Here is a 21,997-nt window from a genome sequence, read left to right on the forward strand (position 1 = left end):
CGCCTGTGCCTCTGCCCCTTTCCCGGGCCGCTGTCTCTCCCGAGCCTGGCGGGCCGGTGTTTGTGAAGCCGCGACGGTGTGCGCGGGGTAGAGCGGCAGCAGCCCCCCGCAGTAAACCCTCAGTGACAGCGGCCGTGTCGGAGGAGTTCCCGGTGCTGAAGAGTTTCACGCTTTACAGGTCCCACCAGCCTGATTAAATATTTCGTTACGAGCAGCGTCAGACACGGAGGGACCTCGCCGCTGTGCGCGGCACGCACCGCTCGGTGCGCGGGGTAAACAGAGGGGCTGCCCCGGTGCTGCCTCCGCTCCGCCCTCCGCGCTCGCAGCTCTCGGTGCGTTCGGCCTCCCCGACAGCGCTGCTGGCATCCACTGAGCGCGACTTCAGCTTCCTGGCTGTGAACACCTTGAGCGCCTGTATTACCAGAACAGAGGGATTTCCCTGATACACCACGTCCAAATAGTTTTAATTATTAACCCTAGGATAGGTGATGTTTCTGTTCTGAAGCAATTAAGTGCCCATGAGAGGAGCACAGCTTTCACCATTTTAAAGTATGGAATTAACCTTAATGCAAACAGCCCTTGTAACAGTGGAAGTAACTCTCCGTGTGTCACTGGTCATGCAGAGGTGTATTAGTGGTCATGCATGCAAAGGTACTTCACTGCTCAGAGCCTAAACTTTCAGGGTTGGTTTTTTTTTGGACTGGTTGGTTGGTTGTAGGGCCATCAGTGGTTTCAGATAGTTTTACAAGGCATTGTCAGCATAAGTGTTTTAAAATGCCAGCTATGTGTATTTTTAGAAGTCGCGATCCTGCATGTACTTGGCCTGGCTTGGCTCGGCTGTGGGTCTCTAAGTTGGATCACGCTTGCAGGCTTTTTGCTTGCCAGGGTAATCCCAAATTCCTGCCACTGGCAGTGTGATAAGTCATGTTCCTGTCCGACAGCCCAGCACTACAGGGACTGCACCTGCATCTGCACCTTTTGTTTAAAAAACGAAATGAAACAAGACCATGACATGCAAGCCCACTCTTTGATTGGCTAATGCCACACTGAGTACAAAATACAAGACCTAATCACATCTTCTCACCTTAAATGTCTGGTACCTCAGAAGCAGGGCACAAAGAATTTCTTTACTTTGTGAGCACCCTTATCTGAACAGCACCAGAATGATCTGCTGGGGAACCGGAAAACAATTTCCTATATAGTTTCTTATCTCTAATACAGGGCAGTCTAGGGAGCTGAAACAGTCCCAGGCCATCAGAGGCAAGGTCTGTGGCTCCATTTAGGGTTGTGTGTCAGCAGATTTGGATTGCTGATGGGGTAATTTTGGTAACCTTTGGTATGACTGTGCAGCAGATCACAGCTGCCCTTCTTGGAAGTGCAGCAGGAAAGTCTTCAGGTGTAGCGACTGGCATGTACTTTCTCCTGAGTAAAAAGTGTGGGCTGTGTGCTGTGCAGGAACCTGTAAAGGTTCCATGATGGCATTGCCACCCTGCTGGCGTATGTGCCCCGTGCCAGTTCAACACTAGAGCTGGCTCAGGTATGGTGGGCAAACTTCCTGTCACTGTCCTTACATACAATAATAGAACTCCACTTGCCTGTGTCCATTTAAGAGCAACAGTCTGAGTTTTTAATGCCTTAGTTATGCCTGTAGCTAAAAGTTCTGTTCATCAAGAGTCTGTAGTTGCTTGGTATAAGTCTATGGTAAAGGACGTGCTTTTAAGGAAAACTAGAAGAAGGTTCCAGTTAACCCTCCCCCCACATCTGAAATCATGAGGCTTTCCTTATTAACATCATGGGCACACCTGTGCTATCAGTGGCTGTCAGCTTCAGTGAGGCTCTGAGTTTTTACTTGATGTGAGTATGATGTGTCATGGCCTTGAAACAAAGCTACAGAGCAAGGAAGAGGCTTTGTCTCTGGGGTAGGAGGAGGAATATAGAGAAGTTGTTGCTTTCTGAGTTCTTGGGGCAAAGGTTTTCCTGCTGCTTATCTGTTTTTTTTTTCCAGGAGGGAGGGGAGATTAAGGGATTGGAGAAAATTACCCTGCTCCTCCTTTTGCTTGGTTTGCTTCACTTCATTAAATCATCAGCCTTCAAGCTGATAGTATACCTGCTAAGAGTTCATTCTGCACTGATGTGCTGAGGCAGCAGGACACAGGCATGAGAATGGTTCCTGAGTATATTGGGAATGCTACTCTTGTCCTCCTCTGGAGATAGCAGGGCTATGTGGAGTGCACAGTAAATACCTCTACGGCCTGGTCTGCCAGCCCTGTTCCTTCCACTAGCAGTGAGCACTGATGGTGAGTATCAGCTCTGACTTGTGCTGACCGAGGTGTTTCAGTGCCAGATGTGTGCTGTGCTTTGAGGGTTTTGTGGCAGCAGCAGCACTGGGCTTGGTGCACGGGACTAGGATGGAGGAGATCATCCTTGGGGTGGTATGTACAAAGTGCAGGCTTGCTGTGTCCCCTTGTGTGGTTTCTGTTGGGTCGATGTCTGCTCCCCCAGTGGATCCTTATGCAGGAGGAATGCTTTTGGCTACTTTATAAGGAAAAGCACAGGGAAAGACGCCTGCTTGACACTGGGTGGAGCTTAGGTCAACGGTGAACAGCTGTGTCCTTGGCATGTATAGGTCAGTTGAATGGTGTGTTCAGACTCTGTCTCCTCTGAGGCAGGCAGTGCTGCTTTGTAGGTGACACTGGAGGACATGATCCTTTCCTGGTGTTTCTAATTCATAGCATATATTCAGCAGCTGGTCAAAGGAGGTGATTGTTCCACTCTGCACTGGTCACAGCACTAAGCCTGTCTAAGTTGAAGAAGCCTGTGGACAATGCTCCCTGGCACATGGTGGGATTTTTGGGATGTCTGTACAGGGCCAGGAGCTGGACTCAATCTTGATGGATCCCTTCCAACTTGGTGTATTCTGTGATTCTATGCCAGCTTGCAAACCCAGACATCCTGACCTGTAACCCAAACTGTTGCTGATGCTCCCTCTGCCTCTGCCATAGTGTTTTCATTTGTTTTTCCTCCTCCCTGAAAACTCCTGTACCTCTCAAACTGTTCTCTCTGTTACTGTAGGTCTTCTTGAGCTGAAAGGATGAAAATTGGCAATTGGAAAATCACTGTCACTGACCTGAGCTTTATCCTGACTTTTGGAGTCCCATTTGATGTTGTTGGGCATATGAGTCTGCAAGAGTGTCCCCTGTCCCTGTCCATGATTTAGGCAGCGGTTGGACATGCATCACTGTAAGGGTTACATGATTTCAGTGCTGGTGGTGACACTTTCCCTGTGCGAGGGGGTTAATTGAAAAATGGAGCTGCTTATCTGAATTGATCCAGAATTCCAGATCCCCTCCCATCCTGAGGGTGTCTTCTTGTTCCCTGTTTTTGTGCTGGGCAGCACTGTCCCTGGGTTCCCTCATGCTGGGTCAGTCCCTGCCCTCCCCACCATCGTTTGCTTCGTCGTGCAGCTGGCCCTGGGATCGCCCTGCCTCTGACCTCTCTCCCTTTTGCACTCTGTAATTCCAGAGCGGGATGGTCGGCCACCAAAGCTGCAATGTCGTCCCTGACGACCTCCAGTGAGGGAGAGAACTCTGCTCCCAGGTTTGTTGTTGGTTCCAGAGATGATGAGACAGAATTTCTGGGATCAAACATGAAGACAGACGAAACTGATTTCATTGAAGATGATGAGGAGGAGGAGTCGGTAAGGAGGTCCCAGCATTCTGGGCTGGAGCACCTGTGCGGGATCCGTGAGTCTCAGCCAGGTTTTGCATGGTTACTGCTGGGTCTGCCGGTAGTTGGGACTGCAGGGGACACGGTAGTGGCATTTATGACAGGACACATTATGTCATGCTGCTATACTCAGTGCCTCGGGAAATCCAGCTTTTTTGCTTGGAGATCTGATTTGGGAAAACTAGTGGATTCCTTTGTTCTAGAGACTTAACCTGACACTCCTGTAAGTCTTTCTGTTTCACCAGGGAAGTTTTTGGGGAAAACTCTGGCACGTGTGAAAAGGGCAAAGGTGTCTCTGCAGAGAGGAAACATTCATTTTTTCTATAACCTCCAGGACCAGGATGCAGAAAAAATGATCTCTAGCTCCTGACTGCTTTTGGCCCCTATTCAGTGTTATATTAAATGCTAATAAACTGATCTCTGTCTTCCCCTCTGTCAGCCTCCAGAACGGCAGATCGTGGTGGGAATCTGTGCCATGACCAAAAAGTCCAAGTCAAAGCCCATGACACAGATTCTGGAACGTCTGTGTAAGTTTGAGTACATCACAGTGGTGATCATGGGGGAAGATGTTATTCTGAATGAACCGGTAGAAAACTGGCCCTCTTGTGACTGCCTGATATCCTTCCACTCCAAAGGTAACACATCTCTAGCAGTCCTTAGCCTGCTTGAGCTGTGGGCAAGGGAGTCTCCTTTCAGCCCTCCCTTCTGTCCTCACCCTGTATTTCAGGATTCCCCTTGGATAAGGCCGTGGCTTATGCCAAGCTGTGCAAACCATTTCTGATCAACGACCTTGATATGCAGTATTACATCCAGGACAGGTGGGTGTCTGTGAGCCACTAAAGCCCTCCCTTCCCCTGATTCTTCTCAGCATGCTGTGGAATCTTAATTTTTCTGGTCACAAAGGAGTGAGATGAGGAGGAAGGGGACCTTAGCAGTGGCTTTTTGGGGTTTCTCCAAAGCATGGAGGGGAATGGCTTTGAGGATAAAACCATTGAGACCATATAAAATCATGCTTTGTTTTCTGGTGTAAATGTCTTGTAAGGAGTGGCTGGGATGTAGGGAGTGGAAGAGTTCTCACAGAACAAGGCTGCCATGACTAAAGCAAAAAGACTAGTCTCTAAGCAGGAGAGCCAAATGGTGAGATGGGGCTCTGGGTCAGAAAGTGGGAGCAAGGTTGGGTCAGAATCTGTGAAAGCTGTGTTCAGACACGTGAGGTTTCTCAGTCATCTGTTGGTAGAGGCCACCAGCAGCCGTGTACTTGGGCCCTTATACCCAGCTGCTTTGGCTGTGTGTGAGTAGGGCTCCTAACAGATCCTAAACCTCCTGCCCTGTCTTTGGAGTGGTGAGCAGTGTTATGTGGGTGCTGGCAGGCATCCCAAGGTGTAACTAGTGAAAGAACTAGGGTTTGCCCCTTGGCACAAGATGAAAGAAGGCTCCTGCTGCTTCTGCCAGGCCTGGGCACCAGACAGCTTGGCATGACAGGGCACTCTCCAACAGGGTGGGTCTGGGCTAGGGGTGGTATGTACTGGGTGTGCTGCTGTGCTTTGGGCACAGCCTAATAATTGAGCATCCATGTTTAGGCCAGGTAGAAATTTACTCTGGGGCATCTGTGTCCAGAGCAGGACTGTGGCAAACCCTATAGCCTGTAGGACTTGGCCAGAGAGCATATGCTGAGAAGTACCTGCAGTCTTGATGCTTTTTTGTGTTCATCTGACTGTGTTTTTCATCAGTGGGAGTGAAGTCTTTCCCTTGGTGTGTACTGAGGACCTTCTAAACTCTTCTGGTGCTGCTTCTGTCCTCTACAGGCGTGAAGTGTATCGGATCCTTCAAGAAGAGGGAATAGACCTGCCCCGCTATGCTGTGCTCAATCGAGATCCTGACCGACCAGAAGGTCAGTGTCCAACTTCTACTGAAAGCCATTTCCCCAGGCTCTGCTGTTTAAGATAGTCTGCAGAGGACAGATACTGGCAGTTACCTCAAAGAGGCCTGACTCATAAGCCTCCCGGGTTTTTTTCGTGGCAAAGGTCCCAGCAGCAAAACCGACTGATGGGCCTGGAAGGGGCTGTGGCTCTGCACTAGGACTGTGTCACCTTTCCTGATGTGCTGCTGCTGTGCTTTGTCTGCAGAGTGCAACTTGGTGGAAGGAGAGGACCACGTGGAGGTAAACGGAGCTGTGTTCCCAAAGCCATTTGTAGAGAAGCCAGTCAGTGCTGAAGACCACAATGTGTATATTTACTACCCAACATCAGCAGGTGGGGGCAGCCAGCGGCTCTTCCGCAAGGTGAGGAGGGGTCTCCAGAGCTGGTGTTGGAACCAACAGATCTGAGACTCATGTGGCTTCAGGAAGGAGTGTTGGGGCAGGGGAAGGGGAAAGGAGGGTTTTGTGTGGGGGAAGTTTAGACTTTCTTAGAACTTTGAGTGCAAGTGTATCTACCTGGGAACCACAGGAGGACATATTTTAGTGCTAGTGCTGACTTCACCTTCCCCATCATCTTGGTGGCATTTATCCTGTAGTCATGGAGCACTGTGCCCCTTTCTGAATTGCATGCTGATTTCTCCGGGTTTATCACGATGAATTTTTCAAAAAACCTACACTCCTGTCATTTAACATCATTCTTGCCCTTCCCATTTAGTGTAGTTTGCACACGTGATAAAAGCAGCATTTATTCCTAGATTTCACAGGAAATCTGCCCTTACTCATATACCCCACTTTTCCAGTGAACAGTAATAGCTGTGATATATCTTTTTTTCCAATCAGTTACATATCTGGCATGAATAAACCTAAAGTGATTGTTCCCTAGGTAAGATACAGGTATGCCTCTTGAGTTTGTATCCAAAGCCTTACTCCAGATGAAAACAACATTATCCTTGCTGTCAATTAAATCAGTCATGGTTCTAGAAGGAAATGAAATTGGTTGGATTATCACCTGTCATAAATTATTTTCATTTGCATGTTAATTAGGCTCCTTACCTTGTAGTATTTTTTCACTTTTTTTTTGTTCCACATCCTTGAAGTGATTGGAGACAAATTAATGGTCTATAATAGCTTTTCTCCTCTTTAAAGCCTGGAAAATGACATACCTGCTGCCTGCATTCTGGTGTCTTTTGTCCTCCATAAATAAGTGTGATGTAACGTCTGGGGAGCCTGAGATGCTGATCCATTAAGTCAGCTAAATTCTTTACTTATGGGATGAGGCTTCTGCTTTCTTCCATCTAAGAAAAGGATCCCCGTGCTCTTCCCTGAGGTGTTTATTCTGTGCTTTCAGATTGGAAGCCGGAGCAGTGTGTACTCCCCAGAGAGCAGTGTGAGGAAGACAGGCTCCTACATTTATGAGGAGTTCATGCCTACGGATGGCACTGATGTAAAGGTAAGGAAAAGCCTGGAATGGTGCCTTCTTTTGTCAGGCTTGGAGGAGCTGAAAGTTCAGCTATTCTGCTTAGTCCTAGATAGGCTCTGGAATGTGTGTTTGGGCTTTGAGGTGCTGACTGCGCAGTTTCACCCCCAAAGTGGGGAGCGGGTGCTCTGTGGGTCACATCAGGAGGAGTGTGTGAGACCATCTCATCTCCTTTTCTGTGTCTGCAGCAGAAATACCTTCTGGAAGCTGCGGTTAGTCTTGGTGGCTGTGTCAGCTGTACTCACTCTCATTCCAGGTGTACACTGTGGGGCCGGACTATGCCCATGCAGAGGCTCGCAAATCCCCTGCTTTGGATGGGAAGGTGGAACGGGACAGTGAAGGGAAGGAAATTCGCTACCCAGTCATGCTGACTGCCATGGAGAAACTCGTTGCCCGTAAAGTCTGCGTAGCCTTTAAGGTCTGTATTTTCTTTCCTGTGCAAGCAGGACTCCACAAATGTCTGATATGTGTCAGGGTTGGGATTAAAATTTGTCATCCTGGCATGTCTGAGGAATGGCAATCCTCCATGCCTGGTGCTAGTTGTTGGTCCTGTTGGCTGTGGCACTTTACTGGGCAGAGGTGACTGGGAAGGCAAGAGGGCCTGCAGCAAATGCCCTCTGCAGGTCGGTGCCTGGTGTCCCACATACATCTGAGCATTTAATACTGGATCCTGAGCATGCTCTCTATCTGACCTGTGCTCATCCTGTCTTGACTTATTTCCTGCTTTTGTTTATGTGGAAAATGTGATCTTCTTTTCTTTTTTTTTTTTTCTTTTTCTTTTTTGTGTTTTGGTACTTGTGTTTGGTTCTTCTGTTTGTTTGGGCTTTTTGTTTGTCTGGTTTTGTTTTTTTTTAGTTCTTGGGTTTTTTTAATATGGCTCTGGTGCAAATTGATGTTTTATTTTAGAGTTGGGTAGAGTGAGTAAGAGTCTAGGTATGGTTCCGTGACATGTTCAGCAATGTCAGTGGAAGAAGCACTTGACTCCTTGTTCCTGCTCTACTGCAACTGGCACCCCATGCAGTTGGGCTGATGCAGATTTGGTCTCTTTTCTACCTTGTAGCCTTTTCCATTTAGTGATGGGTGTCTTTGCCTAGTGCACTTCTTGTCCATGGTTGTCAATCTGTTTCAAAATTATTGGATTTGAAAGGAAGAGCAGGATATCCAGGAGCTGCTCTGTTTCAGGTCTTTAGTGCTCTGGGAAGTCGGGGGTTGGCCCTGATGGCTTCATCTGGGGGTTTGAGGTTAGGGCCTTTGGCTCAGCAGTAAGGGGGTAAAGGTCTGACTAACGGCCTGTCTTCACACTTGTTCAGGCTTGTGAGGTGGGCATGGACTGGAGGATGGCTGTAGCATCAGCAGGGCTGAGCTGGGCAGTGTTGGCTGGGTCTGTGTATGCCCTGCTGGCAGGGTCGCTGCTGTCCCCCACTGCTTCCTTCCTGTGTGTCCAAGTCCCCTCTCCTCTGCTTCCTCCTGCAGCAAACCGTGTGTGGGTTCGACCTCCTGCGGGCCAATGGCCACTCCTTTGTTTGTGATGTGAATGGCTTCAGCTTTGTGAAGAACTCCATGAAGTATTATGATGACTGTGCCAAAATCCTTGGGTATGAGCAATCTGAGTTTTGATAAGGTGGTAAGGTAACTCACAGCAAAGTAAAATGAAATATGGAGTCTTGGTCAGTATGTCAGAGAAGTCTGCAAGTGGTTCATGTGAGTCACTTGCTCAGCAGGTGGAAGCTTGGCTGTTGGAGGAACAGGTTATTTTCAAGCCCTGGAGCTCCTGCCTGCATTGGCATTAGCTGTCTTTGTCTACAGCTAGATATAGTTATATATCTTCCAGGACATTTCACAGTGTGGTAGGTGTCTCTGCAATGAAAGTGAGGGGAAATTCTGTGGCTCTCTTCACATCTTTCAGCAGGACTGCTAAGGAGGAGGTGGAGAACTAAGGGAATGGATTTTCTTGTGAGTGTTGTATTTTGATTTCTTCCAGAAATATAATCATGAGGGAGTTGGCTCCCCAGTTTCATATCCCCTGGTCCATCCCAACAGAGGCAGAAGACATCCCCATCGTCCCCACTACTTCAGGCACCATGTGAGTACCTGCTGTCTTCTCAAAAGGATGCCAGTGATGACTGTGTGAGGGACAAAGTGTGACAAACCCTGTCCAAGGGACTGACATCACTAGCAGCATGGCATCCTCCAGCTGCTGTGCTGCTTGCAACCCTGAAATGCCTGTGGAAAGGCTTAGCTATGCACGTGGAAGTTGTGATAGGTTGGAGATTAATTGTAGGTTTGATGAATGCAGATGAGCAGTAACTGAAGAAATAACAGAAACTGCTTGCATGGCTTTCAGAGGTCCAAATTCTTCATCAGGACAGGAAACAGATCAGGACAGATGCTGTAGCTGGCTGCTACATGGAGAAAGTGCATGTTGAGCTACCAGTGAAATAGGTGGAAACACTTAGTTGAAATATTCATAATTACCAATATGCTTGGCAGCCCCTCATTTGATACCTTTGGCCTTACTGGTTTTCTAGCACATAAGGCTAAAAGATCAAAGGCAAAAGTTTCTTTGTGATCCTCAGCATACTTGTACACTGGTATGAAACCGCTCAGCTTAGTAGTGTCTGCAGAGCTCTGACTCCCTCTGCAGCTGTGGCACTTGTGTCTGGTTTAGTCTGGGAGAAATTCTACCCCTGCTGAGGAAAGCAGGTGTCAGAAGAATGGAACTGAAAGAGTAATGGGAAGCTACTTCCTGGTGGCGGTTCTGGAGTGTAAGGGCACATTTGTCCTCTTTATCCTATGTTTCCCCAGGATGGAGCTTCGCTGTGTTATTGCAGTCATCCGTCATGGGGATCGCACCCCGAAGCAGAAGATGAAGATGGAAGTAAAACATCCCCGGTAAGAGCCAAGGGAAGAAGGTGCTCTGCTCCTGGGAAGGGATGAGGGCCTATTCTCTAAACCAGAAGCAGGAGCAGAGGGCTGAGTGCATAGGAGGCAGTGTTTTTCCTGGCCCATCCAAGCAAATGCTTTCTGACCAGTTGAGAGAGCCCCCTTTCCCCACAAGGATCCTGACACCTTCTGTGTGAACACTGGAAGGAAGAATGAAGGTGTGGTAGGTACTGAAAAGGGAAGTGCCCCACTAAATGGGAAGCTAGTATCTGTTTACTGGTTGTATTTTGAAAAACACTTGTTTTTTCAGAATTTCTGAAGCACAGGGTAGAGCCAGCAGCCTGCTGGTTCTCCCTGAAGAATAGAGACTGAAGGCACATGTGGGAATGACTCTCCTTGTGTTATTGAAACAGCAGAAAATGGATCAGCATTCTTTTTTGTCTGTTCAGGTTCTTTGAATTATTTGAGAAATATGATGGTTACAAGACAGGGAAGTTGAAGTTGAAGAAACCAGAGCAACTACAGGTGAGGAAGTGCATTCTGGGGTTACTACATGGGATATGCAGGTAATACAGATCCTGGTGCGAGGCAATTCTTTGGGAGGGTACAAACCTCCAGAAGGGCAACAGTGTGTCACACAGATGCTCTGTGTCCCATTCTGCACCCTGGGCCCACTCAGCTGGGTGACAGCAGGAGAGCAGAATGGAAACTTCTGCTGCCTGATGCCCACACTGTGGGATGGAGATGACCTGATGCAGCTTGCCCACCAGCTGTGCTTGCCTCTGGTGACAGATGGCTCCATGCTAAGGAGTGGGGCAATTGGAGGTACCTGCTTGGTTCTCAACAGGGCTGTAGTACAGCATGAGGATGAAGCAAACTGCAGTGTGAAAGTTTGTCCTTCCTGAGCTGTGTCTTATGAAATGACATGCCTCTGAGGAGTGTCTGCATGGACCTGCTTCTGGGTGAAGCTGTTAGGAGGCCTTGCAGGAGGACACTGGTGAGTCTGAGGCAGAATTGCTCTCTGCTTTCCAACAGGAAGTGCTGGACATTGCACGGCAGCTTGTGGTGGAGCTGGGAACCCACAGTGATTGTGAAATTGAGGAGAGGAAATCCAAACTGGAGCAGCTGAAGAGTGTCTTGGAGATGTAAGCATTCCTATCTCGGGGCACTGTGGGTTTGCCTCAGAGGATGTGATATGGAAACAAGCTGTGCTCCTGGTGTCCTGGCCAGCTGGTGCCCAGAGACTGGGGTCTCCTCTGTCCCCTGTTAGTAACTGTTCAGGAAAGGCACCACGTTCCTCACTTTTTCTCCTTGACATCAAAACCCTGCTGATCCTTGTCCCAAGTGTGTCTGGTGTTTGGCTAAACAACTTGAGACAAAGCTGAGCTTTCTTTGCTGCAGGAGAGGAACTGGGGTCCTGGAGGGACCATCTTGATAGGAAGCATTTTGATATTATTGGAATAAAACTTGTTTTAAATAAAGTTGTCCTGGTGCCAAAAGTTTAGCAAAAAAGAGCTCGGAAAACATGAAAAGATATTTGCGTCCCCTGAGGTTTTGTACAGTCAAAATAAAAATGTGGTGGTATTGACAACATCTAAACAAAACAGGGTTCCTCTCAGGACTGCAGCTAGCTGTGGCACACACAGCCAGCGTCTGTGTTCAGGCCATGTCTCTGCAGCACAGAGGAGGACTTTTGCTCTGATTCCCTCCTCTGCTCTTTCTGCTCATCATGGTTATCCTCAAAGCATCTGCCAGAGTGTTTTTTTCTGTGATCTCATTAATCCACTTGTTAAAGATGTAGATAAGAGTTTAAAGCCGCTGTGAGGAATGACAGCGTAGAGTGCTCTTGGTAGAAGAGTAAGGGAATGGATCTTTGAATTTTGTTTGAGGGAACTGTTTGGCTTTTTGTGGGGGTCTATGCTGGGTCACAGGGAGATGACAAAAATCATGTTGCATGGCTATGGGTGTTGTAGCAGAAAGTCTCTTGCTTGTGCTATACTTCTGCTGTGTACTGCCTGGGGGCCTCTGGACAAAGGTTGGCTGCAGTTGATTTGTTTCAGTGTTTTTTTTCTCCATGTCTTGTGACAGGTATGGACATTTTTCTGGCATTAACCGTAAGGTTCAGTTGACCTATCTTCCTCATGGACATCCAAAAGCTGCGAGTGAAGATGAAGGTAAAGAAACCTAATGGTGTTTACCTAAACCTGATGTTTAAGCCCAGAGTTCAGGTGTGAGTGCAGCTACCCTCTGTGTATAGGCCTCTGGACATGCTAGCAGAATTGGTGACCCATATCTTATCTTTGCTCACATCATAGGAAGGATTGCAGGGGTATGCCAGTACACCCTGGCTGGCTCTACAGGGCTTGCATTTCCAGTTTTATAAATGTCATCCTATACCTTCAAAAACTAGTGACTCTGAATTTCCTACTTGCTGATTTGTTTCCTGGGGAGCTTGGGTCAGGCTTATGTTGAGAACTGTCTGCAAGGTGCTGATGACAACCTCTTTTCCTCGCTCTGCAAGCTCAGATATGAGCTCTGATGGAGTGAATACCTGTTTGTCTCCAGACGCTCGCCGAGAGTCCTCCCCCTCCCTTCTCCTGGTGCTGAAGTGGGGTGGAGAGCTGACCCCAGCAGGAAGAGTCCAGGCTGAGGAGCTGGGGCGGGCCTTTCGCTGCATGTATCCTGGAGGCCAAGGTGAGTTTGGCCAGGTACCCCTGGGCCTGCCCCATGGCTGCCAGGCTGCCCAGCCCAGGTGAGGGTGGCTCAGGCATCTGTGGCTGTATACAGTCTCTGGGATTAGTTTTTGTTCTTTTGAGTTGGCATGGTAGGGGTAAATAATTCAGGTGGGTTTTGTACCCAGATCCCTAAGCTGACCTGAGAGGTCTGCTGTTAAACTTCAGTGTGTCTTGGGAAAGCCTGGCAGCTTTCCCAAGACATACATCTGACTTCTGGCTGGTGCCTGTCTGTCAGGGTGTTTCTCTGAGTTGTGAGCTCTGAGCTGGCAGTAGTGTTCCTGTCCTGTCACACTGTGTGACTGGGTACTGTGCAGAATTGCCCTGGGATTCCAGGTAGCAGCAAATAGTGACCATTGTACTGTCTTTGGAGGTCAGACTCAAGAGCTTCATGAGTTACTTTCCTTCATTACTGATCTGACTCTTGTGGTTGACTCAGACATGAGAAATAAACTGGCAATTTGTGCCACAAAGTAATTGTAGCTGTACAGGGTCTGCTTTGGAAACTTCCTTGCTGAACCACCCTCCCTGAAGTTCTGAGGGCTGCAGGATCTGCTCTCATGCAGAAACTAAGCAGAAGGAAGTGACTTTTTTTTTTTGCATCTTCATTCTGCACCAGGGTATTCAGGCTATCAGAACTACTACAGGGTGTTCAGTAGAGTTTGCTGCAGAATTTGGGCAGCATCAGACTTAACTGGTGGATGCTCATTTTTTTCCTCAAAATGAACTTTCCCAAGTTAAGCAATGACTTTGTTACATTTCTAGTCCTTGTGTATAGCTAGAACTGTTTATTTTGGAGCAGCATAAATGCTGCCTATGCAAGTGACTAATTCTCTACATAACTTTGTTACTACAATAAAGTTTGTTTGTCTAAACCAATATATCCAGCTGATAATTTTGCAGGTGTGAGAATATAAATCTTGAGTTGTCCTTGGTTCCAGGCGATTATGCTGGTTTCCCTGGCTGTGGCTTGCTCAGGCTGCACAGCACTTATCGCCACGATCTCAAGATCTACGCCTCGGATGAGGGAAGAGTTCAGATGACAGCAGCAGCTTTTGCAAAGGTCTTTCTTCTCTTTTGGGCATCCGTTTGTTCATTACTCTTAAAATATGCCAGTTCTAAAGGAAAACCTCTGGTGATGAGGAAGGAGTTTTCCTAGGATCTTCCTCCTCTCTGTTGGATGGACTGGGGTACACTGGACTAATAGCAGGTGTATGGGGCAGTACTGAACATCTGGTGTATCTGCACACACCTGTCACCTTTAATGTCCTGTCCAGGACAGGACTCTCAGTCAGGAAAGAGTTACGTATGGATTATTGCTGGTGCTTGATCTTAGAGCACACCAGATGTGCTGCTGAGTATTGATTGCCTATAGAATGAATGTTTCTGGTATGGCTGCCCAGACAGAGGGGTTATTCTTTGCCTGCTGAATTTAAAAGGGAAATGAAATGTCTTTGGTGTGGTATGGGGTGGAGGCTGGGGAGGAGACAGGTTCATTTGCAGCTAAAGCCAAGGGGAATCCTGCAGTGGCCTTAGCTGGTCTTTGGAGCATTCACTGTATTTTCAAGCAAACTGAGCTGCTTGATAGTTGAACTTGCTCAACAGTTGCCTGGATAAATCTGGGGCTGCCGCAGGCAGAGCTGTCCTTTGCTTGAACAGCTCTAGAACCATGCCAGAGTCATCTCTGACTGGAGGGGACGTTGCTGTAAAACTGCCCTTCAAGGACAGCTGAGATTTCGCTTAAGTTGCCTGAGTTCTGGCCATGAAACTACCAGAATTTTTGTTGCTTGGTTGCACAGACCTGAAATCTTGTCCTATGTGGTGTGGCTTTAGGGTCTGCTGGCCCTGGAAGGAGAGCTGACCCCCATCCTGGTGCAGATGGTGAAAAGTGCCAACATGAATGGTCTGCTGGACAGTGACAGTGATTCCCTTAGCAGCTGTCAGCACAGAGTGAAGGCTCGACTGCATGAAATCATGCAGAAGGATGCTGAGTTCTGTGAAGAGGATTATGAAAAGGTAAAGCACCAGTGTGGCTTCATTGCTCCCTGTATCTGAAAGGAGAATAGCATCGCTGCTGTGGTTTGATGTGAAGTCTGTGGTATGTGGACAGTGGTTTAGTTAGTTTGAGATCAGTTCTGGTCAAAATGACAGGATATGTATGGAAGTGTGCAGGTTAATAGCCCTTGCCCTTCTTGGAGTGACAGTCCTCAGTGTTGCTCTGCTGTCCCCTTCAAGACTGATCATGGTGCCTTTTTCTCCCTTCATAACTCCCAGTTCATTTTGTTCTTGTGAGTATGCTAGAAGAGCTCCTGCATGCTGCTCAGATCAATCCCAGCTGCTGTGGGCAGGGAGTGTGCCTCACTGGATTCTAGATCCATGCTCTATGCAGAGGTGAACAGACCTTTTGGTTACAAATTGTCCTGTGTCCTGTCAGATTCTGATAGCTGCATAGTAGAGAGCATGGGCTGCATGCAGCACAGCAACCAGTGAAAGCACTATTGCTGCTTCTCCAGCAAGTCCCCAAAATACTGTTTTTCCCAGGCTCTGAAATATGATTACTGGACTGAAATCCTTTAAGGAACATATTTGTCATCTCAAAGACCTACTTGAAATGAAGCCCTTTTGCTCAAGCACAGAAGCAAAATGAGACAAGAGTGGATATTGGAGGTGGAGGGAGGTCCAGTCTAATGGGAGCAGTTGTTTGCTCCCTCTGAGTTTGATCCTGAGGAAGATTTTAAGACACGCCTGACTCCTCCTAGGAATAGACCAGCTTATTGTGCTCAGCTGGGAGCACAGCTTTTGTCCCAAGTCAGAAAGCAGTGTGGCTGCAAAAGACAGACATTTTGCATTCCCCATTTGTGAGGACTAGCTAATGTCTGCTGGAATCTTCTTTCAGCTAGCACCTACAGGCAGTGCTTCTCTGCTCAACTCCATGACATTTATCCAGAACCCAGTTGAGGTCTGTAACCAGGTGTTCACCCTGATTGAGAATCTCACCTCCCAGATACGAAAACGTCTGGAAGACCCAAAATCTGCAGGTGAGCAACAGAACTGGGAGAGATTAATTTATTGTTACATCTTCAGAGCTCCCAAACACCACTAGGGCTTATCGTTGTCTGTAGCAAAGAAACTGTAAAGTGTAATTCTGTATGTGCTATTGATGTGGAAGGCTCCACTTTCAATTACTGTTAAAGAGAGCTATAATGTAAAGGAAATGATATGTGCATTTATGGCAGACCTAAGCAACTAGGCAAACGGTTTCACTTTTCTCAAGCATTTCAGAAGTAGCCTGTTGCTGCAGGTTAAAACTCCCGCAACAGTTCCAGTGGCTTTTCCAGACTAGGATTCCTATGGGTGACACAAGAATTGGAGCCCTTTCATGCTGGGAGAACTCAGTCACAGCTGCCACTTGAAATCTCTGCAGCAATAACCAGGGTTCTGTGATTCTGTGGTTCTAGGATGTGAATGTTGTTTGCCGTCCTCTGCTTTTTAGACCTGCAGCTGTACCACAGTGAGACTTTGGAACTGATGTTGCAACGCTGGAGTAAGCTGGAGCGAGATTTCCGCATGAAGAATGGGCGCTATGACATCAGCAAGATCCCTGATATATACGACTGCATCAAGTATGATGTACAGCACAACTGTGCACTGAAACTGGAAGGCACAACTGAACTCTTCAAGCTCTCCAAAGCCCTGGCAGATGTGATCATACCCCAGGTAGAGCCTGTATGAGAATGCCTGTGGCACCAATTTCTGAGCCTTTGCCTTTGTGTTTTGTCTCGATTCTCTTGCACATTAACTGCCAAGGCAGCCTACCACAGTAGGGTGTTTCTCAGATCTGTCTCAGTGTTTGTATAAGGCCAAAACCATTTATGACTTGAAATGTGTCTTCTGGTTGAGGATTCTAGCAAGGTCAGAGTAATGAGCAGCTGATGCAGCAGCTTTTCCACGTTTGCTGTAGTGCATCACAGCACAGCTCCAAGCTGTGTGTGTGTGCTACAGCAACATTGCATCCTCTCCACACGTAGGGTTGTGGAAGTGAAGGGAGATTTCTGTGTTAAAGTTCTGACAAGTTTGTTATTCTTGTCAAACTAGGACTTTTTCAGTTTCCAATGTTGAGTTGCTTCTGACAAAGTTTAATTTATCTGGGATGAGTTTCTACCAGCAAGGTCCAGCTGCCCCTGTAGAGCAGAAGTGGTCTCTAAACTTTTTCAGTGCTGCTGGTGATGTGCAGTCTGGCTGTTTTCAGCGTAATACTGCAGCTTTTATCTTTGCCAATAGCAGTTGTTGCTTTAATGCTCATGCTAGCTCAGGGTGTAAGTTTGCGTGTCATGAGATCTGAGATTCACTCATGGTCCTTGCACCTCTCAGCTGTTGAAGGGCACTGATAGTCACGTCCAGACATAACTGGGGTTCTTAGAAGTCTCAGTCCTCTGTTACCCCCTGCAATACGTGGGGAAAAAAAAAGTGAAAAGCGTTGAGTGACGTTTCTCTTCTTGTCCTTGCTTACCCAGTGGTGCTGCGGACGGAAGTGGCCTTTTATGTGAGGATGTGGCAAAGAACCAGGGCTCAGGGTATCTGTTATTTTGTTCCTGCAGGAATATGGGATTAATAAGGAGGAGAAACTGGAGATTGCTATTGGCTTTTGTCTTCCTCTCATTAAAAAGATCCAGCTGGACCTACAGAGAACTCATGAAGATGAGTCTGTCAACAAACTACATCCGTTGTAAGGCTTGTGCTGCATGCTGCTGGCAGTGGGGAGGGCAGCTGTGGAGCAGGGGTGGTTCCCATGCCAGAAGAGTGTACTGTTGTGGAAGGAGGTACTGAGTATACACTGAAGGACGTCCAGGAGGAAGGCATGTTGGTGCTCCCAGAACTAGAGGGCAGATGGAGAAGGCACATTGAGACTACATACCAGAAGTGCAGGGCCACAAAGGCTTGTACCCATTGTAGCTGGATGGTGATGCCTCATCCAGGCATTTCCCTGCACAGGGCCGGTGTAGAGTGATGAGCTACCTACTGTGTGTCTCCATCAGGATTCCACAAAATTTCTTGCTCCTGTGCCCAGTGCTCCCATTGTTTGTTCTGTCCTGCTGCCTTTGACATTTCTCAGTGTGGGGCTGTGTCATTCCATTAAGTGTACAGAAGTGCTGATGTGTGACAGACGGCAGTTGATTGGCAGGTGAGTAACTGTGGGCTGATTTTGGTTTAGGTACTCAAGAGGAGTTCTGTCCCCGGGTCGCCACGTCCGCACGCGGCTGTACTTCACCAGTGAGAGCCACGTGCACTCCCTGCTCAGTATCTTCCGCTACGGGGGCCTTCTGGATGTAAGTGTCCCAGCAATGCTCACACAGTAAGCCTCCCTACTTTTCTCCAGTAGCCTTTTCCAAGGCAGACAGTGTACGTTTGTAGGTTGCCCCTTTAGCCAGCTCTGCCACGAATGCTGTGCATCAGTGGCATCTGGCCAGCTCCATCTCTGCTGTGTTTGCATGCTGCAGCTTCCTGCATTTCTGGCATGTAGGGGGATTGTTCTTCCTCAGTGCCTCACTTGCTTGCACAGAGACATGTTTTCTCCAAGATCTGTCCTGCTAGTTTCAGGTGGGCAGACCACTTACTTGTCTAGGAGAAGAGCAGTATGAGGCAATGGGGATGAGTGAATTTCTTCCTTCCTGCTTCCTTCAACCCTTTATTTTAAGAGCTTAGTCCTGTATTTATAGTCTTTATATCAATTCTAAGTCAATAAAATCAGTTTTCTTACAAAGGAAGCAAGTCGAGGTTGCAAATTCACAGGATGTGCTCTCTTCCAGAGAGGCAGATGACAATTTTTAGAGATTAACTCATCCAGTTAACTTATCCTTCACTTGCTCTCTCTTCACCTGCTTCCTGAATGAATTGGTATGCAGACCCTGAGAAAAGCTCTGCTTTAAAGAGGCTCTCTGATTTACCTTCCCATTTTTAAGCATGGTCTGAATGCCTTGAGAGTTTGGGCTTCCTTAACAGGCATGATTTCTGGTGTCTGATTTCTGGCAGCTTAGCATATCTGTAGACAGTGATCAGAAAAGTGCCTCTAAATTACTCACTGAACAAGATGCTCCCTTTTCCCTGACTCAAGTGCCCAAGGATGCTGTGTTGCCAACACAGGGATATTGGGCTGCATCTGGGTTCTTTGTAATGGAGGGTTCAGTTCATGTCCATCAATGTGGTGATTCGCTCCACAGCATCATGGGTGGCACCTCAGGTGTGCCCATTTCCTGGCAGTGCTGGGAGGCAGTGAAGGGTGGGCTGCCCTGCTCTGTGGAGCCCAGTGCTTCAGCCTGTCTCCACATTTTTCATTCAGCGTCAGGTAACAGCATTTCACTCGATCCCTTATTTAGCACAAGTTCATCCCTTGTGCTCATTTCTGTAGTTTGAGAATGGCTGTGTTGGGAACCTGCTGTGGGCTCTGCTTGTCTCCAGTCGGCGTGGCACAGCAGCTTGCAACTCACATCTGCACATGGGTGGCTTGGGCAGCTGTAGCATCCCTCTGTGCAGCTGCTCCTGACTGCAAGCACCCCACCACATTGCAAGGTCATTTCTTCATGCAGGTTAAGCAAGGTGCTTTTGTCCTGACAATGTTACCTTGTGGAGAGAGGAACTCTCTCAGTCCCATTTCACTGAATGCTGCAAGGTGTCTGCTGTTGCTTATCCCATGCGACTGTTTGTGTGTATATATATCAGGAAAACAAAGACCAGCAGTGGAAGAGAGCCATGGACTATTTGAGTGCTATCTCAGAGCTGAACTACATGACCCAGATTGTTATCATGCTCTACGAGGACAACAACAAGGTGAGGGATAGAGCAGTAGGATACAATGCTTCCTGCCCCGTTGCAAGGCAGTCCTCAGAGACGAGTTTAGTTGGAAGTCTGTAACTTCAGCTCTTGCTGCCTGTGGGCAATGACGGATGGATCATTAACACAACTGCTAGTTTTTAGTTTATGTGGGAGGCAGTGACCCAGTTAATGGTTGTTGCATGTAAGCAGAAAGAGCAGTAATACTCTAATACCCAACTTATGTAATTAATACTGACTATTTTAAAGCATTTTCTAGTCAAAATTATTTGCTGTTTTTAAGTATTAATTGCAAGTGAGCAGTAGGAAAAAATAAATAAAATTGAGTGACATTTGATTTGTATTTTTGAAATATATCTAGAAAATATCCAGAAATTCCACATCCATAAACTATTTTTTATTCTGAAAGTGTGCTTATATAGTTAGGGAAGTGTAAACTGGTATCTTCAGGAAGTAAAGAGAATCATTTAATAAACAGCTAGAATGTGGGAGCTGAGGGTACTGGCTGTAAGTAGGTTTGCCACCAAACTGCATGTCCTGATCATCAGACCTTGTGATTTGGGTTTGTGCTGCAGGAGGTTGTAGTGGTGAGGGGAGCAGCCCCTTAGCCCACACCTTACAGAGTTAGAGCTTTGTATTCACAGAGCTGGTGTGAGCTTCTAATGTTAGAAGTGATGCTTGTCAAAAAATAGGTGACTAGAGCTCTCACGAGTGGTGTGGATGTGTCAGTCAGTCAAGGTGGGTTTATATCATTAGTGCCAGATACTGTAAAAACTCTGTCTTCCTTTAAAAAAGGTTAATGAAAAATTATTATTAGAGACAGTTGCTTAAATCTTGGATCAGGCTGACTGAAGGTCCAGGGCGGACCCGGTCTCCCCCTGTCCTGGCATACACTGGGTTTGCAGCAGGAGTGGGTCAGAAGGAGCTGGGGTTTAGGGGGATGTGTGTGTATATATATATAAATAGAGCCTGATTCTGTTACACTCCTCTGTGGCTGTTGTCTCAAAATAGCAACAGTCAGAGTGCTTCAGCTGGGTGCTGATGAGGGCTGTCCTTTCGGATGGGACAAACCTGGAGCCATTCTGTTCATGCTTGTTGCCCCTGCTTTCCCTCCAAGGGGTGGGCCTGGGATGCGTGCTGGCCAGCACAGCGGGGTGGGACCTTGGCCTGGGCTGATGGTCGGATTAACTGGGTTTTGTTCTTTACCTATTCCTTGTGACATGTGTTCACAGGACCCCTCTTCAGAGGAGCGTTTCCATGTGGAGCTGCACTTCAGCCCTGGTGTCAAAGGCTGTGAGGAGGACAGGAACATACCCACGGGGTTTGGCTTTCGACCGGCCTCAGCAGAGGTAAGCAGACACCTGGGCAGGAGCTGCCAGCCCCAGGGGACACTTGGGCATTGTCCTGCTCTGTCTGGCCCTGCTGCAGAAGCTTCCTTGCTGGCAGTGTGCACAGGGAGCTGGCACATTGTGTCTGTCCCGTTTGGGTTTGTCGGGGTGGCTGCTGGGACTGTGAGTGCCTCCTGAGCAGGAGATCCAAGCCTGGAGCTGGTGTGGGGCAGCATGGGCAAAGGCCAGGTGCCTGTGGACACAAGCGGAGTGTTTCCTTACGGCAGAACGAGGACAAGAAGGCCGACCAAGGCAGCCTGGAGGACCTCTCGCATGAGAAGGGCGGCGATGAGGCAGACCGTGCTCGGCAGAAGTCCCCGCAGCCCTCGGAGCCCGTCAGCATCCAGCGAAGATCACCGCTGGTCAGGAGCCGGAAAACGGGATCCATGGAGGTAACCGTGCTCTTGGTGCCTGTCTTTGTTCTTGCAAAGGCCTTTCCTTGGTTTTGGTTTCCTGGCATTTCTTTTAACATGCCAGAGTCTGAGTTGATTCTGGGAAAGGGATCTGCAGAGGGCAAAGAGGGATATTGTGGAAGGCAGACCTCTGAAACTCTTCCTCATTGAGGAAGGACAGGAACACAGGCCAGAGGAACTGATGAAGAAGAGCAAGTAAGGAAATGCTTGAGAAACACAAGCATTATTTGGATTACATGCTCTGTAGAGGCACTGGTGTAGCCAGTATAAGATTACATGCAACCTCACCACCTAGCTGTGATGACATCTTGCCTTCTGTTAGGCTCCAGTCTTTGCCTTTCACAAAGGCAGCTCCATGTTTCACATTCCTCCATCCCATCTAAGATCTCATGCTGATCGGGGTCCCTGCTCACTGGTGGATTCATCCAGGATGTTTAAGCTATCAGGGCTTTGAACTGTGCCATTCACTGATTTGGTGAAGTAACAAAATTAATTTTACTGTTCTAACATCTCTCCTTCGAGGCTGTTCTGTGTCACAAGGCCAGTGTCACAGTCAGCAGGTGACTGTTACCTTCAGAGTACTCTGGAATTGTCCCTCCTTTCAGAGGGATTTCAAAGGCATTTTTGCCATC

At 47.8% G+C, this 21,997-nt stretch overlaps 1 protein-coding gene across 7 annotated transcripts in view; it reads left to right on the forward strand.

Annotated features, from left to right (window-relative positions):
- The window catches only part of PPIP5K1 (diphosphoinositol pentakisphosphate kinase 1), a 43,349-nt gene that overhangs the window by 1,472 nt on the left and 19,880 nt on the right, over positions 1 to 21,997 (forward strand). For 2 of the 7 annotated variants that reach the window (XM_054516264.1, XM_054516265.1), the window contains exons 2-25: positions 3,073 to 3,240; positions 3,523 to 3,697; positions 4,166 to 4,361; positions 4,454 to 4,544; positions 5,532 to 5,617; positions 5,853 to 6,007; positions 6,993 to 7,094; positions 7,378 to 7,539; positions 8,595 to 8,716; positions 9,103 to 9,204; positions 9,927 to 10,013; positions 10,454 to 10,529; positions 11,040 to 11,149; positions 12,093 to 12,178; positions 12,570 to 12,698; positions 13,678 to 13,799; positions 14,570 to 14,752; positions 15,633 to 15,774; positions 16,230 to 16,453; positions 17,335 to 17,462; positions 17,949 to 18,063; positions 19,454 to 19,561; positions 20,797 to 20,913; positions 21,180 to 21,344. In XM_054516264.1, coding sequence (XP_054372239.1) covers positions 3,551 to 3,697; positions 4,166 to 4,361; positions 4,454 to 4,544; positions 5,532 to 5,617; positions 5,853 to 6,007; positions 6,993 to 7,094; positions 7,378 to 7,539; positions 8,595 to 8,716; positions 9,103 to 9,204; positions 9,927 to 10,013; positions 10,454 to 10,529; positions 11,040 to 11,149; positions 12,093 to 12,178; positions 12,570 to 12,698; positions 13,678 to 13,799; positions 14,570 to 14,752; positions 15,633 to 15,774; positions 16,230 to 16,453; positions 17,335 to 17,462; positions 17,949 to 18,063; positions 19,454 to 19,561; positions 20,797 to 20,913; positions 21,180 to 21,344 — 2,955 coding nt within the window. In that variant the 5' untranslated portion in view covers positions 3,073 to 3,240; positions 3,523 to 3,550. Of the gene's footprint in view, positions 1 to 1,477; positions 2,298 to 3,072; positions 3,241 to 3,522; positions 3,698 to 4,165; positions 4,362 to 4,453; positions 4,545 to 5,531; positions 5,618 to 5,852; positions 6,008 to 6,992; positions 7,095 to 7,377; positions 7,540 to 8,594; positions 8,717 to 9,102; positions 9,205 to 9,926; positions 10,014 to 10,453; positions 10,530 to 11,039; positions 11,150 to 12,092; positions 12,179 to 12,569; positions 12,699 to 13,677; positions 13,800 to 14,569; positions 14,753 to 15,632; positions 15,775 to 16,229; positions 16,454 to 17,334; positions 17,463 to 17,948; positions 18,064 to 19,453; positions 19,562 to 20,796; positions 20,914 to 21,179; positions 21,345 to 21,997 lie in introns of those variants that run through there. The other 5 variants (XM_054516263.1, XM_036389737.2, XM_036389744.2 and 2 more) reach the window with 5 other exon arrangements.

Source organism: Molothrus ater, chromosome 13, assembly GCF_012460135.2.
Source record: "Molothrus ater isolate BHLD 08-10-18 breed brown headed cowbird chromosome 13, BPBGC_Mater_1.1, whole genome shotgun sequence".
Taxonomy (NCBI): Eukaryota; Metazoa; Chordata; class Aves; order Passeriformes; family Icteridae; genus Molothrus; species Molothrus ater.